This window comes from Astatotilapia calliptera, chromosome 14 (genome assembly GCF_964374335.1).
Source record: "Astatotilapia calliptera chromosome 14, fAstCal68.1, whole genome shotgun sequence".
Classification (NCBI taxonomy): domain Eukaryota; kingdom Metazoa; phylum Chordata; class Actinopteri; order Cichliformes; family Cichlidae; genus Astatotilapia; species Astatotilapia calliptera.
Window position 1 is genome coordinate 29,302,312 of NC_137435.1, and position 16,524 is coordinate 29,318,835.

The 16,524-nt window shown below is 40.6% G+C and overlaps 1 protein-coding gene and 1 long non-coding RNA gene across 3 annotated transcripts; one reads left to right on the forward strand and one right to left on the reverse strand.

The window, feature by feature from the left end:
* The first annotated feature begins 1,099 nt into the window (after positions 1–1,099).
* On the forward strand, positions 1,100–10,516 carry LOC145420076 (uncharacterized). Of its 2 annotated transcripts, none has more exons than XM_080288826.1 (3): positions 1,100–1,356; positions 7,535–7,675; positions 7,818–10,516. In XM_080288826.1, exon 3 carries the CDS (start codon positions 7,863–7,865, stop codon positions 8,646–8,648), a length of 786 nt encoding a protein of 261 aa, XP_080144952.1. In that variant the 5' UTR covers positions 1,100–1,356; positions 7,535–7,675; positions 7,818–7,862; the 3' UTR covers positions 8,649–10,516. The 2 variants fall into 2 exon arrangements, with proteins under 2 accessions (XP_080144952.1, XP_080144951.1); XM_080288825.1 differs by lacking the exon at positions 1,100–1,356 and adding an exon at positions 3,559–4,127.
* Positions 10,517–11,480: 964 nt separating this feature from the next.
* LOC145420084 (uncharacterized) lies at positions 11,481–16,467 on the reverse strand. Its single transcript, XR_013901367.1, has 2 exons — positions 12,651–16,467; positions 11,481–12,440 (listed from the first exon to the last, which is right to left on the reverse strand). It is a non-coding gene; the product is annotated as an uncharacterized LOC145420084 (long non-coding RNA).
* Positions 16,468–16,524: the final 57 nt, after the last annotated feature.

A 16,524-nucleotide genomic window follows, 5' to 3' on the forward strand; every position in this document is an offset into this window, starting at 1 on the left:
CTGCATTTTTAGTTATGTTTTTGGCAGAATTTCTCTCAGGAAAGCTTCAACAAGCTCCAGCGTGAGCCTGTCTGTGTGTGTCTGATGCTTGGCCTCTGACAGCAGCCAAGTCATCTCTCTCAGAGAGACTAGCCAAGTGAATACGGACAGCCAGTGATGTGTAAACTGTGTCCTGCCACAGGCGACTTTAAAGTCTGCCTTATCAGTGGGTTATACATATATGCTGAGGTCAAAGGAAAACTAAATATACACACACCAGCACTTTGGTGAATTAACTCGAGTCTTTGCTTTAATCTGTGCTAAGTACAGTAGGAGGTTTGGTAGTACATATGAAGATAAGTTCACACATGCACAGAAACATCAGAAGACACATGAAAGTATAGATATTTCTATTTTAGAAAAAAAAATCCATCGTATCTTGTTTTTTTCTTTACGTTTCTTTGAAGCTGTTTAATATAATCTAAGTTGTAGCTCGTTTGTGCAAGTGTCTCTCTTTTTTTCCTTTGATGCTTTTGATGATATGTTTTCCCTGTTCTACCAGACCCAGTGAAAAATGCAGGGAGCTTTCCTGTAGTTTAATATTCTTCAGGCTGCAATAGGTTTCTGCTCAACCACTCTGCTCAGAATATATGTCTTATTCAGTTTTGAGAGTGTGGTAAACCATGTTTTATCTTTGCAATCATAAATTCTTTTTACATTTTGTTTTGCTTTGAATACTACAGATATTATTTGTCATATTATCGGTAGTGTTTGTAGTTGAATAGTGTTATATTATTATTATGTGTTAGGATTTGATCAATCCATGACGTGCACAAATGCATTCACAATGGTCTTTAAAAGCAAATACATTTTTTCTCTCTAACAGCTGCTGTATTTACTTTCCTCTTCAGTCCTTCCTGTACTTGGTCAACCTCCTCTCCTCTTCCCAGTCGGTGTGGCAACTGCTGGGCCGACAGTCTTTGGCCAACAAAAGCGAATACACCCTGAGGGAGATGCCAACCTCCATACCTGTAAGTGTTTTTCTTCTTCTTCTTTTCCACACACTGCAGGTTTTTTTTGTCATCCATCTGAGGGCATGTTTGCACTTTTTATTTGGCCTCCAAACACCACCCACCCATTTGTTTTACTTCAAACGCATTCAAATAAACCCTCTCACACTGAGACTGATATACGTTCTCCACCTTACCCATTGTAAATTTCCACACAGTTTTCGTTTTGCACCCTATCCGGTGCATTCTTGTTCAAAGCCTCTCATTTTACTCCACAGGATTTGATTGACAGACTGATTGCCGTGAATTCGGATGGGAAGATTCATTCTCTCTTCCACTACGAAGAGAGTCACACATTCGGCCTAAGGTGGGATTCATTTTTTTTTTCATATTACTTAACATCAGTGGGGAAGTAGACGATATCAGATTATCACCTGGTGACTGCACACACACTTCAGCCTCTGGCAATAGGAGACTGGCATGGTGACGTAATCGGCCTTAAAATGCGGCCTTTAAGGCTGCAGACCCTGAATTGGGATACAGCCTCTGAATCGCTGCATCTTGTAGCTGTGTCGTCTTAAATTGGTCATGTGATTTTGACGCGCCGGCGCGTCCGGCAACCCCAGAGGTTTAACTTAATATTTAAGTGTCTCTTGGTTTTAGACTAGTTGTTTAGTCTAATTTGATGTTTTAAACCAGAAAAGGAAGAAGAGGGCTTAGAATTACAGGTAAGAACCTCAGTGGTATGTGATAAACTGTAAATGTAAAGCTTACAGGTCAGTCCTCATGTTTTTAAATCAGATTTTGAGTCTGTACATGGCACATTATGCTTTTGCATGTTGTGAAATGTGCTGCAAAACAAACTGAGGTAAACTAACTGGTTTACTGTGATGGATTTAAAGTGTGTGTGACTGGTGCGCAGTGGCTGTGGTGCTCACGGTCAGAGTTCAGTCACAAAGAGGGTAACAGAGATGAATTTAAAGTTAAGGTGATGGTGCTTAGATTCATTCACAGACTGAAACCTTCACACCAACTTTATCCTGTGTCTCTTAGTTTTAGACTAGTTGTTTAGTCTATTTTGATGTTTTAAACCATATCACAGGGTTTTTACTCCACCATTTACGGGGTTTTAACAAGCAAACAAAAGACAGATCGTGATGTTTGAAAATGTTTTGGAAATATTCTTTAAAGATTAGATGTAAAATACGCAGAGGATAAATTCAATTGGTTTATTAGTTTATTACATAAGTTGAAAAAAAGTTAAACAAGTAAATAAAGAAACAACATAAAAGAAAAGTAAACAAAACAAATCGGTAAATAAAGGAAAATGGTAATAAGAAGGGAAAAAAAAAGAAAAGAGAAAACCCCAACAATCCCCTCTGAGCAAGCACTAGGCGACAGTGGGGAAGAAAAACTGCCTTTAAACGGGCAGAAACTTCCGGCAGAACCAGGCTCACGAGGGGCAGTCAACTGCCGGGACTGGTTGGGGTGAAAAAAGATGAAGGAGAGAGGGAAGAAGTGTTAGGAGAGAAGGGGAGAGGAGAGGTGAAAATTAAGATGGAACAGAGGTGGAGGGAGACGAGGTGACGTCAGCAGTAGAAAAAATAGAAAAAGTAGAAAAAGCAGGAGTGTCCCTCCTCCAGAAGAAGCGGAAACGTTTTTTCTTCTTTTCCATGAGCTTTTCCACGACCACTTTTTTCTCTAGGATGAGGGTTCTCAACTGATCGGTTGTTTCTTCAACTTCCTTCTCAAGTTTCTGGCATCTTTGCTCCATTTCTTTTAATAGATTGCACTTGTCTGTATTTTGCTGTTGTTTTTCCTTGTGCATCTTTTCTAACTGCTCATTTCTTCTTGTGATTTCTTGAAGCTTACGCTGCAGGTCTTCATTTATTTTCTCTTGTTGCTGCTTTTGTGCAAGCATTTCAGCGTTTTCACACTTCAAGTTGTCTGAGTCCTGGAGAATACGTTTTTTTTCTTCTTCCTGTTGCTCTTTCTCTTGAAGAAGCTCTTTTTTTTTGCACTCTGTTTCATCCAGCCTGACTTTCAGCACTTCGTATTTTTTCTTTATGCCTTTGAGTTGGTCCTGCATTTGTGTGACCCCTTCCTTTTTCTGTCCGAGGATTTGTGCAGTTTGTTCCATAGCTTCATCAAGCGTTCCTTGGAGCGCCTGATTCTTTTGCTCCATGTTTTGGAGATCCCTTTGCATCTCCCCAATAGTAGCATTCGCGCGTTGAAGCTGGGCAGACGTTTCTTTTAATTCAGCACTCTTTGTCTTGTTTTCCTTCATCAGGAACAAAATCTTCTGTCGTGCTTCACCAAACTTTCCTTCCCAGGCCTCACTAATAATTTTTGTGTAAGGCTGGCGTTGCTGTTGTTTTTCCAGCTCTTGATTTCGTGCTTCCAATTGTCTGCACTTCTCCTCCAGTTGAAGCTTCTCTTCTTCAATTTGTTTAATTTTTGCATGTAGGTCGGAGTTTTCCTGTAATGTCCTTTGGACTGATGAGGCACCAATGGATCGTGTCATATCAGGCTTCCCTCTTGAAGTGAGTGGCTGGCCAGACCTCGAAGGAGAGGCAGCAAGATTGTTTATTCTTTGTTGGCATTTTCGTGGATACATTTTTAATCCTGTGCACAGTGACTCTGAAGAGGTTTACAAATACTTTCAAATATAGCTCTGGTCGAACGTTTGAAGGCTGCGAACAAACTGACTAAAACTTGCTGCTCCTGACCCCTATTTATAGAAAAGGCTCAAAGGCATGTGCTTGTGACATCATCACATGTCCTTGTGACATCATCACATGTCCTTGTGACATCATCACTCTTCATGAATCAGATTGTCACATGACATTTTAGAATGCGCCCCCTGCCGCCATCACAGTAGGCCAGACAAAGGATACAGCTTCAGCTATGGTGGTACGTGTGTAGTCGGTTGCAATGTTAGATCTCACGATCGTGAAGGCAAGAAACTGGATTAATCTTTTAATCGTTTTCCATCCTGGCGGCAACGTGAGGGATCCCATGTATCCGATATCACCAAACAAAGACGCCAGGCATGGATTGCAGCGGTGAGACGAGCGGATATCGAGTTCCGTGCAATCCCCAGCTTTTTGTTGGTTTGCTCGCGGCATTTTCTCTCCGGTGAGTTCTAAAGTAATTCATATCACTATCCGATTGTTGAGTCTGACGTCACTAGCCGTGTCTGGGCCTAAACTCTGCTGCAGGTCCATATATCAAATGATCACTGTGGCATTACTGAGAGTTAAAACACTGTCTTAAGTCTTTCATCTTTAATAAAATTATCAGCGTTCTGCTCTACCAGGTGTAACAACTGAGTTAAACATCCAGGCATCCATGACAATGGAATTTATGACATATGAGTTAGAAGTTAGCAGCAAGTTAGCTCGCTAGCTTCTATCTAAATACAATATAGCATGTCCTGACTGCGGGGTTTTGGAAACAAATTAAAACGTACAGCTTTCTTATCACTTCCAACATAAATGAAGACAGAAAACTAAACAGCAGTGACAGTGGCTGCAAATTTTACCAGGGTTTTAGTCAAATGCCCCCCTGTGATTTTACCTGCACCCTGCGATTTGATTTTTAGTTATTTTAACAGCAAACTGAAGAAAAGCCTTGACTCCGTTGCTCCACTCACCACCAAAAAGATTAACGTAAAACATGCATCACCCTGGAGAAACGAAGAAGTCAAAAAACTCAAAAGAAATTGCAGGGCAGCAGAAAGGAGATGGAGGAAAAATAAAAATAATATCAACCATCAAATATTTTCCGAGCAATTTAAAATGTACAATAATACATTAAGGAAGTCAAGAAATTCATACTTCGCCAAAATAATCAGTATTAACAAAAATAATCCCAAGGTCCTCTTTTCCACCATAGATCATTTATTTAACCCTGATTTTAACAGCTCCCAAAGAACCCCCACAGACTCGCTCTGTGAGCAGTTTGCAGACCACTTCAGGGGAAAGATCAGCGCCATCAGATCTGATATTTTATCTAATCGCGATATGATTGTAAACACATCTGAGGGCTCGATTGTACCTGAGGAGACACTGGACAGCTTTGTCCTGGTTAATGCTGAGAACTTTCAGAAGGTTTTCTCCACAGTGAGACCCACCACATGTCTTTTAGATCCAATCCCCTCTTCACTCTTTAAAACACTTTATGGATTTTTTGAGGCTGAGCTTTTATACATGATGAATTGCTCTCTTCAGTTGGGTGTCTTCCCTGCTGCCTTTAAAACGGCGGTGGTGAGGCCCCTTCTGAAGAAGAGCAATTTGGATTGTAATGATTTTAATAACTACAGACCTGTATCCAACTTACCATTTTTAAGTAAAGTCTTAGAAAAACTTGTTTTTACTCAGATTACTGATTTTCTCAATGATAGACAGATCCTGGAGATATTCCAGTCTGGATTTAGGGTGAACCACAGCACAGAGACGGCTCTCCTAAAGGTTTTAAATGATCTTAGATGTAACTGGGACGCCCAAAAGCTCTCAGTCCTGGTGCTGCTGGATCTAAGCGCAGCCTTTGATACAGTAGACCACGCTATTCTTTTAAACAGACTAAAACACATGGTGGGCCTCTCTGGTGCTGTACACAACTGGTTCACTTCCTATCTCTCTGACAGATCTTTTATGGTGAGTATGGATACATGCTCCTCTAAGATCCATAAAATGACATGTGGTGTGCCTCAAGGGTCGGTTCTAGGCCCTGTACTTTTTAATTTGTATATGTTGCCTCTCGGCAGTGTCATCAGGAGGCATGGAGTGAACTTCCACAGTTACGCTGATGACACGCAGCTGTACATCTCCGTGTCTCCTGATGACACCAGACCAATGGATGCCCTTTTTAACTGTATCTTGGATATAAGATCTTGGATGGCAGAAAACTTTTTACAGCTTAACCAGGACAAAACTGAAGTTTTAATTGTCGGTCCTGAAGCTCAGAGAGAGAAACTCTTGTCTAAATTAGAGGCATTTTCACTATGTCCTTCGCTACAAGTGAAAAACCTGGGTGTTATTTTTGACTCTGAGCTTGGTTTTATCCCACATGTTAAACATGTAACCAAAATTGGATTTTATCATCTAAAAAATATAGCCAGAGTCCGCCCTATTCTCTCTCGGGCCAACACGGAGATGCTGATGCATGCTTTTATTGCCAGTCGCATTGATTACTGTAATGCCCTGCTCTCTGGTCTTCCTAAGAAGAATATTTCAACTTTACAACTCTTGCAAAACTCGGCAGCTCGTGTGCTGACGAAGACCAGAGGGCGGGCCCACATTACACCGGTTTTAGAATCGCTGCATTGGCTCCCCGTGTGTTTCAGGATCGATTTTAAAGTTCTTTTATTGGTTTTTAAATGTCTTAATGGTCTTGGGCCTTCTTATCTCTCAGATCTGCTTTTACCATACGAACCCTCGCGGACCCTGAGGTCCTCTGGTACTGGCCTTTTGATTGTCCCTAAAGTCAGGACACATACTCACGGAGAGGCAGCTTTTCAGTGGTATGGTCCTCGTCTGTGGAACAGCCTGCCGGAGGAGCTCAGGGCCGCAGAGAACGTACATGTTTTTAAGAACAGGCTCAAGACCCACCTTTTTAATTTAGCTTTTACTTAGCGTTTATTTATTTTTTATGCTTATTTATTCTATCCTGTTATTCTATTATTAATTTAGGATTTACCTAATATTTTTTGATTTTATTCTTATTCATTTTTTAATCTTCTTACTCTATTTATATTTATATTTATATTGTATCCTGTTCTTATTTATTTTATCATTTTACCCTGTATATATCGTATTGCGTCATATCTCCAGTGTTTCCTCGGAGGGCGCTCTCTGCACCGGGGCTGTTATTGACCGTGGCTGCTGGTCTCTGGGGTCCTCTCAGCCTGGTTGGGGGGCTCCTTGGCCTCCCTCCGGCTGTGTGCCCAGCCCGGAGGCTGCGGTCTGTGACCGGCTCCCGGTGCAGACGGCTCTCTGTTATAATGTTTCCTCACTTGGCTCATGCGAGCCCAGCCCAATTTTTACTCTTTAAGTGTGCGCGTGTGTGTATGTGTGTGTGTGGGTGGGGGTGGGGGGATATATGTGTATTGAGAGTGTGGGGAGTGAGTTGGAGGGTGGGGTGGGCTGCTTTTAACTATGTAAAGCACTTTGTGCTACATTTTTTCTGTATGAAAAGTGCTTTATAAATAAAGCTTGATTGATTGATTTGTAGGGTTACTGAAGTTGGGCTAGCTGGTATATAATGATGTGCTACGTGACCGCTAGTAACACAGCTATGTTAGCACAATATAAACACGCTAACTTTTTTTCCACTCGATAAAAGTTAACGTGAGTGTTCTCGGTGGTCAGGAACAAATGTAATCGCATGGCAGGATGCTGTAAAAGGACCAAACCAAAAGGCTTTTAGTGGGTTTTTTTTTCAATGCGCTGCGGTCATAGATAATGAGATAAAACATGCTAATGTGTGATGCTGCAGAACCACGTCATGTCGACTGAGTAGCTTTTGATTTGGCATTATTGCAGGCAAACCAGCATATGAAATGGATGTAACAAATCCAGACTGGGCACCAACACTGCACATGGGGCACGACGACAAACCTGTGTCAGACTCGGACCGGCACGCAAGGCGTATGCAACGGAAGCGAAAAAGAGCACCCATTGCAGGTAAACACCCCCCTCTGAAAACATACTAAATTGCTCTTATGGTACACTAATCCGCACATAACTTAAAGATGAATCACACACCTGTCATTGGAATATTGGTGTACATTAACCTTAAGTCTATGCACTATTTTTTATCTTACAGGCTTGATGATCGATGAAGGTCTGACAGAAGAACAACAACCATGTCATGGAGGCAGTGGACAGCAGTTGTGTTGGACAAGTGGAGGTTGACGTACCAGCTGCAAATGTGGACAGTGGTGATGGGAGTGACAGCGTCACGGAAGCTGAAGGGCAGACGAAGGACTGTGTGTGCAGTCAACAGGGCAGAGCAGAAATAAACCGGCTGTTGGAGGAGAACAGACTGCTTCGAGCACAGTTGCAAAAGACAGAGCTGAATGAAACTTTCTTAAAGGACGATACCGAAAAAGTAAGATATTACACTGGACTATATTGTTATGCTGTCTTAATGTCCCTCTTCAACACTGTCAAAGATTTCCTGCCAATACCGAAGAAACTGACAGGTTTCCAAATGCTCTTACTCACACTAATGCGTCTGAGACTTGATCTTCCAGTCCAGCATCTTTGTCATCTATTCCATGTGTCGCACAAAACACTGTCTTCTGTCTTCACCGATACCATTGATGTTTTGTATGCCCACTTAGGAGCACTGGTGCACTGGCCTGAGAGGCACTGTCTGCAGGCGACAATGCCTCCACAGTTTACTGAAACTTTTGGAAAACGAGTAGCAATCATTGTTGACTGTTTTGAGATTCGAACAGAAAGACCATCTAATTTAAAGGCACGCGCACAAACATACTCTCATTACAAGGGTACACAGACCATAAAATACCTCATCGGGATTACACCCCATGGAGCTATTTCTTTCATTTCCAGGGGATGGGGGGTCGTGCATAGAGCAGGGCGATATGGCCAAAAATATTTATCACGATATATATTTGAAAATTTGCGATAACGATATAACCGACGATATAATTGATGCGAGACAAAATACAACTCCACAACATTACTAGCGCAAAAAGACAACCTTCCATTTATTTTCACTTAAACAAGAAGCTGGTTTTTATGTACATTAAAGCTTTATAAAAATGTAACAGTGCAAATGCAAATTCCTTGCTGAAAGTTTAACCAAAAGGCATTTCCAGTAGAAATGGGCTGACATATCCTGAGCATAACCATGTATAATATCCACTGAAGTTAAAAAGAGGTGCTTTGCAACATTAAACTGCAGTGTGCAGTACGCATTTTTCGGACCATAAGGTGCACGGGATTATAAGGCACATTAAGCGAAACAAAGCAGTCAGATAAATCAAACTTTATTAAACTCATTCTTCTTGCTTCCTCCACTTCTGTACCATTGATTCATTAATGTTGAATTCTCTGGCAGCTGCTCTATTCCCATGTTGTTGCAGTATATTAATGACTAACCTGGTATTGTGGATAGATTATCTCAGTTGTTCTCCTGACTGAAGTTTGGTCCGTTTACAGCATCCTGCCATGCGATTGCATTTGTCTCTAACCATGAAGAACCTTCACGTTAACTTTTATAAGTGGAAAAGTGTTAGTGTTCGTCCTCCAGCTTCACTGTTTATGTTATGCTAACATAGCTGTGTCGCTAGCGATCACGTAGCACATCATTATATACCAGCTAGCCCAACTTCAGTAACCCTACAAACGTCACTGCTGTTTAGTTTCCTGTCTTCATTTATGTTGGAAGTGATAGCAGAGCTGTACGTTTGATTTTTTTCAGAAATCTCTCAGTCAGAACATGCTATATCATGCTTAGGTAACTAGCGAAACTAGCGAGCTAACTTCCGCTAGCTTCCTGCTAACTTCTAACTCCATTAAATGTAATAACTTTTTGTTTTCATGGAAGTTAAACTTTATAGTTACACCTGGTAAAGCAGCAATGCTGATCGTTTTACTAAAGATGAAAGAATTTAGACAGTTTTTAACTCTCAGTGATGCTGCAGTGTTGTTTGACCTGAAGCATACGGAGTTTAGGACCCAGATTACTCCCAGATTTAAGAGCATCTTAGTCCGACAAATACGACAATAACGACGACCGCTTGCATGTTCTGCAAAAAAATGTGCTTTGTCGTGTATCTGACAGACAAACACCAAACCAGTTCCACATCACGGAAGTTGCACCATTTTTACAAACCAATTCTGGTTCATCTGTTTCACTCAACAATTGGCCATGTGCGTATGAAAACAAAGGCACTGCGCATGCGCGTTTTACTCCCATTCTATCGCGATATTTCATTTTCCTATCGTTGCCTAACATTATACCGGTATTACCGTGAATGGTATAATATGGCCCAGCCCTAGTCGTGCATCAGATAAACACATCATAGAGAGATGTGGCATTCTTCAAAAGCTGTTACCAGGGGACGTAGTATTGGCTGACAGAGGCTTTGACATCAGAGATGCTGTAGGAATGATGTGTGCGGAGGTCAAGATTCCAGCTTTCACAAAAGGCTACTGTCAACTTGATGCAAGGGACGTTGAACAAACGAGAGCAATTGCCCACCTGAGAATTCATGTTGAGCGAGTAATAGGTAGTTTGCGCAACAAGTTCAAAATGTTACACACAGTCTGATTACTCTTATCATGTGAGGCTGAAGACACAACACTTCTTGATAAGATCGTTAAGGTTTGCTGTGTTTTTGTTAATATGTGCCCCAGTGTTGTTGTCAAACCAGGGCCAAATGACACTTGCTCCTGTTGAGTATTCTTAAAGCTGTTCTTTTGGATGTACTGTACATTGTAAATAGTTGTACTTTGTGTGAAGTTGTTTTAATAAAACAAAAAAGAATAGTATATTTGTTTGTTTTTCTTTATTATAGATCTATTCACATGTACACAGCAATCACATAAAAATGAAATGCAAACTATTTACATCGCACCACACAGCTGTCATCAATCTTTAACCACAACATGAAACATTACAGGCTATTTAGAGCAGCACGTTGTTTCGAGAAGTATTTCCCAACAAGTTCAGGAAGGCACATTTTACGAAAGAAGTCTTGTGCTTTCTTTAAGCGCGGTTTCCAGAAATCCACAGCAGGGAAGACGCGAGTCACAGCAAGGTCTCTCTGTGTCCACACAACGAGGCCACAGTGGCTGGCGCCCGTAACAAAGACTCAGCGTCTCTGTTGTGTAAACACGCCAGTGATTGGGGTAATGTGGGTGACTGTGTAGTGTAGTTGGTGTAATAGTTTTCGACTCCACACAGTCACTGCTTTGCTGTGCTTCTGCAGCGTATCCAGTAATGGTGACAAATCCTCCAGCGTTGCAATAGGAAGCTGCTCTTAAGCGCAGAAAGAATTGTTTCCAGGGATTTCTATTTGTATCCAGCTTGGCGTGCAGGATCCTTTGTGTAATCTATGCTTACATATGTATTTTACACACAGACAATGTGAAAAATACAACACATTGCTATGGATTGATGCTGAAAGTGCTAATTGCACTAAAAAATTTAGCTGAAAAAAATAACACCAACTAAATAGATAAGCATGTCTGTTAACAAAAACCCCCAAACGCTTTACCCAACTGGGGTTTTTCAACTACCTCACTGACAGAATGAGCCCAGGTATTGCCAGTGCCACTGATGGAAATGAGCCACAGCAGCTCTTCAGCACCTACAAATGAGACCTGCCCACACCAACAAGCAAGAAGGGAGACCAGGTGGCGAGCATCGCCACACTTTCCAATCCAATAAACTACCATTGCAGTTAGTAGTAAGTGGTTGATTAGTGCAGCAACAACAAAAACACACTGAATGTCATTTTAAAATACACAAAATGTTTTATTTTACATTCTATCGAAGTTCCTGCTGGAAAGTGCTGTACTGTACAAGATGCTTCCCTCACCGCAAACTCAGGTTTACTGCTGGATAAATTTTATTTCCACATTAGTCAACTCAACAACCAAGACAGAGCACAATAGAGACAATAAGGGGGTGGCTGTAGCTCAGGCGGTAGAGCAGGTCATCTGCTGATCGGAAGATTGGTGGTTCGATTCCTGGCTTCCCCCAGTCTGCATGCCAAATATCCTTGGGCAAGATATTAACCCCAAATTGCTCTCCGATGCATCCATCGGAGTATGAATGTGTGTGAATGTTACTTAGAAAGCACCTAGAACAATGTGCTTGTGCGAATGGGTGTGAATGGGTGAATGCACAAGTTGTGTAAAGCGCTTTGAGTGCTCAGAAGAGTAGAAAAGCGCTATATAAGAACCAGTCCATTTACCAATATGTGCACTGGTCTAATGATGTTTATGGCTCCCAAAGTATCGAGTATTGAGGTCTATTGCACTGTTGACTATTTACAAAAGTATTGCACAAAAGGTATTGCACAGTGAGGTGAAGAGGCACTACAGCTTAGTTGTTCCCCCCTCCTTTGTCCTCCTGTTTCCCCTCCCTCTCCCCTCCAGAGAGGAGTTAAACAGTCTGATGGCGTGTGGGACAAAGGAGTTTTTAAGTCTGTTAGTTCTTGTCTTGGGGAGAAGCAACCTGTCACTGAACAGACTCTTCTGGTTGTTAATGGCCGTGTGCAGAGGATGCCTGGCATTGTCCATAATGTCCATCAGTTTCTTTAGTGTCCTTTTCTCTGCCACTGTCACCAGGGTGTCCAGCTTCATGCCGACCACAGAGCTAGCCTTCCTGATCAGTTTTTCCAGCCTGGATGAGTCCTTCTTTGCTGTGCTGCTCCCCCAGCACACCACAGCATAGCACTTTAAGAATCTAAAAGATAACAAAATCTGATAGGTAAAAATAACATTTTGAACCAACTAGGTGGTTCCCAAAAATCTGGCGTGCTGTGAGTCCTTAAAAAAATTGAGGAAACCGGAAAAGTAGCAGGACTAAATAACTCTGTACAGCAGATGAACTGTATCTGGAAATCATGTCCTTAAGATGTAGAAAAATATAAAGAAAAGCAAAGACTTGAAGTACCTGAGAGATGCACTGGCCCTTTAATGGATCCATCTGCTGTTTGCTGAAGCCTCATCAGAAACGGTCTCAGTGGAAGGCTGTCAGGAAGCCATTTTTAGTGAAGAGAAACAGGGAGAAAAGGCTGAGGTATGGTAAATTACACGAGAACTGGACTATATCAGTGGCAACAGGTCTTACAGCATTATGAATTCATATTTGACATTTTTGGTTCAAATAATTGTTGATATGACTCCAACAGAGGGTGTTTACATCCATCTGTAAAACACGATGAAGGCTCTGCCAGTGGTGTTGGGAATCTTGAGAAAGCTGATGGAAATATGAACCAGATATTAAGATTTTCATTAATCATGCAGTCCCAGCTGAAAAGCATCTAGTTGGAAAAGGCATATTTTTATTCATTACGACAATGATCCCAAACACACGGTGAATACAATAAACGTATACCTAGATCAGTCATGGATTGGCCTCCCCAGAGCCCAGACCTCAACATTTATTAAAGCAGTGTGTTCCGGAAAGAGAGAGTCCAGGCTATGTTCGATAGTAAAGGTGGCCATACCAAATATTGACTTTCAAGTACATTTTTGCCTTATGTACTGTATTTCCATTTATGTTTGCACGTTTCAGTGAATTGCTCTGCCTATTTCCCATTTTCCCAGCAGAATATAACGAAATGAGGATGCCTCAAGACTTTTGCAATATTGTATCAGAAGGAGAAAAAAGGTGACAAATGTCCCAGTTCTTCGTGGTTAATCTTGTTAATGTTGCCTTCTGTTTTCTAATGGTTTCCTGCCAAAAACCCTAAAAAAGTGTTCTCCAACCTCGTGAATTGAAAACACTGGATTTGTTATAGAATAACTTCTAATTAGCTATTATTTCACAGAGGAAATAAGATAATCGATAAAAGAAAAAAAGACGTGAAAAGGAGACAATAAAAGAAGCCCCTTCCTTTCCCACATGTGCTAAACTTAGAGCCAAAGCCTCACCCTGCCGCTTTCCGCTTCATTAGAGCTGTTTAAACAAAACAAGTTTAAAATAGGGTTTCTATCTGAAACAGCACATGCAGTTAAAAGGCCAATGTGGAAAATAAATCCTTGTGATTATAGTTGAACAGGAAGCAGCACTTGCTCTGCCTTTCAGCCCCATTGAACAAGACGTCAGCAGCTCTATGGAGGTAGTTTAGTCTTTTTTACAAATTCAAAATTAAATATGCGAGCACTCAAAAATTAAGGTTCACTGAGAAATGTCCTCATTTTTTAAAAAGAAAGGCATATTCCTTGTTATTTAATACAACATTCAATTGATCAGAAATGTTAGAAATCATGGTAAATGGGCTCATCAATACAAAATCATGATTGTCTTTTTAATTGTATAACTTTGTAGACTACTTTTCCCAAACCATCACTCTAGTGCTCCACTGGCACCTCGTATTACTTAATGCAAGTAGTTTACAGGTGTTGTGTCGTGTCTTTCTACAGATGTAGAAAGGTCAGCTACTCAAGAGACCTTCCCCAAATCTCCCTCATCTTCATCTTCGTCAACGAGGCTCTGTCGGTGATCCTGCGCTCAGTCCACTCAGCTGTCAATCACACACTTGCTCAAGGAGGTCATCCTGGTGGACGACAACAGCGATGACGGTCAGTATAGATTAAATATTTTCTTCAGCTAATACCAAATAAGAAGAGTGGCTTTTTCGCCCTCTGATTAGAAGATGGTTTATAGTGAGTGAAACACAGAATTTCCATCTAAAATCCACTGAGTCATCAGCAGGATTTCTACTGAAAGCAACAAAATACACATCAAATTGTCATTCAGCATCCCAGAAATAATTATCTTATACAATAAGTGTCATGTAACCTGAATATAATTATATAATTAAGTTTTATATTATTATAAAACTGAAACTAGTGAATAACCTTTGCACTGTCCTCTTCCTGCTGTGACAAAACAAATTTCCCACGTGTGGGACTAATAAAGGTTATCTTATCTTATCTTATCTTATCTTATCTTATCTTATCTTATCTTATCTTATCTTATCTTAAAAAGGTGGCGCGGTCGTTGATGCTCAGGAAGCAGTAGACCCCCGTTGGTGTTGTTTAGAGTGAGTTGGAGCTTAAAACAGCACCGCAGGGAGCTGAGTGAGAACTTTTATGTCATCTCTCTATTTGCATGTGTGCTTCTGTATTTCTTTATTTATCAACTGTGTTGTTGTGGTGATGAATTTGTATGTTTTTTATGTTTGTTTTCAGCTTTTGATAGTGTAGCAGTGACAATAGTTGGCATACATTAGTGGTTATTTAGGATAGGATGAGCTAATAAGCCATCATGTCTTTGTATTTTGCTAGGAAAATGGGAAATAGATGCAGCAGTTTACTGAAACTTGCAAACATAAGATGCCAGATGCATCTCTCAGGTTGTGTGTCAGTTTTGTGTTATTTCTTAAGGACACAACTTTCAAATTCTGTTCGTCTGCTGTAGATGTTTTTATTTAAGCTGCCAGTTCTTTTGTCCTCTACTTGTTTAGTTTCTTGACATATGTCAAGTTTTTGGCTAATAGCTCTTTGGTAATCACCTTGCTGGTGTGTTATCGTTGTCATTTTTTGTGCAGGAAACAAATTGTGTATTTGTGACAAGCTGCTGGTAATGTGCCAGTAACGAATTTGTCCCTTGAGTTAGGTGCCTTTATTATGTGTGAATGATTCATAGGAACAAACAAATAAAGGACTGCACTGAAAATTATAATAAAATGATGTCCAAAGAAAAATTTGAAGGAGCTTCAGAAAGCCTGAAGAACGTGAAATAAATTACAGAATTAAAAGACAGTTCGGTTCCTTGGAAGCAAAATGTAAAGACAAAATGTTCACACATGGCTCTATGCAACTAAATAAGAGCTTTAGGATTGTCTGAAAGTATTTGTTTGGGTTTTTGCTCGTAATTATCTGCTCCACTCTATGTTCACCTGTTCCTTATTACCCGGCTGCTCTAAAGTGATTTCTGCCAATCTTTGTCAGCTCATCTGTGAGCTTGTTTCACTCATGCGCTCTGCAACAGTCCCTCATGTTATTCTCTGCTTCACAGGTTTTTTACTCATTTTCCACCCCTTGGGCTTTGTTCTCCCAATATCAGCTTTATTTAAATAAGCTTTCTTTATGGTGGTTTTGCTGATTTTCTGTATTCATTTGGAAAAGCTTACAAACCTAACACAAATAATTGGGGTATAACCCTCAATCTCATTGGGCCTGTTTGAGTGCACATATGTCAATGAACTTAAAAAGGGCTAGTATGTGCACTTTGCTAAAGAAATGCTTTGATTATATATATATACAGTGAGTATATTTTCATAGGTACAGTGGGGCAAAAAAGTATTTAGTCAACCACCGATTGTGCAAGTTCCCCCACCTAAAATGATGACAGAGGTCAGTAATTTGCACCAGAGGTACACTTCAACTGTGAGAGACAGAATGTGAAAAAAAAATCTTAGACTCAGACCCTGTGACAAGGTCTGTGAAAACCACGTTTTTATGCCTGAAATACTACAGTACTACACTCCCACCAGATGAGCTCATGCAGCCTGTCACGAACCGGGACATACAACCATGACAAAACAGGAGATGCACACACAATTTATTGTGTTATTAATTTAGATCAACTGTGCTAATATAGTATACCAAAATGAAAACAATAACTCAAATTTCAGATATTTGAGGTTGTGCTGAAAATAATGGTGCCAAATAAGGCAAGAAAAACATATTTTAAAGGTGAAATATAGAGGTAAAATCAAAAATAGTCAAGAACGGCCAATTATACCCTGGACCACAGAGGGTTAAATTTGAAAACGGTTTAAAAAAAAACATCCCCATTCTAAAATGTCATGTGA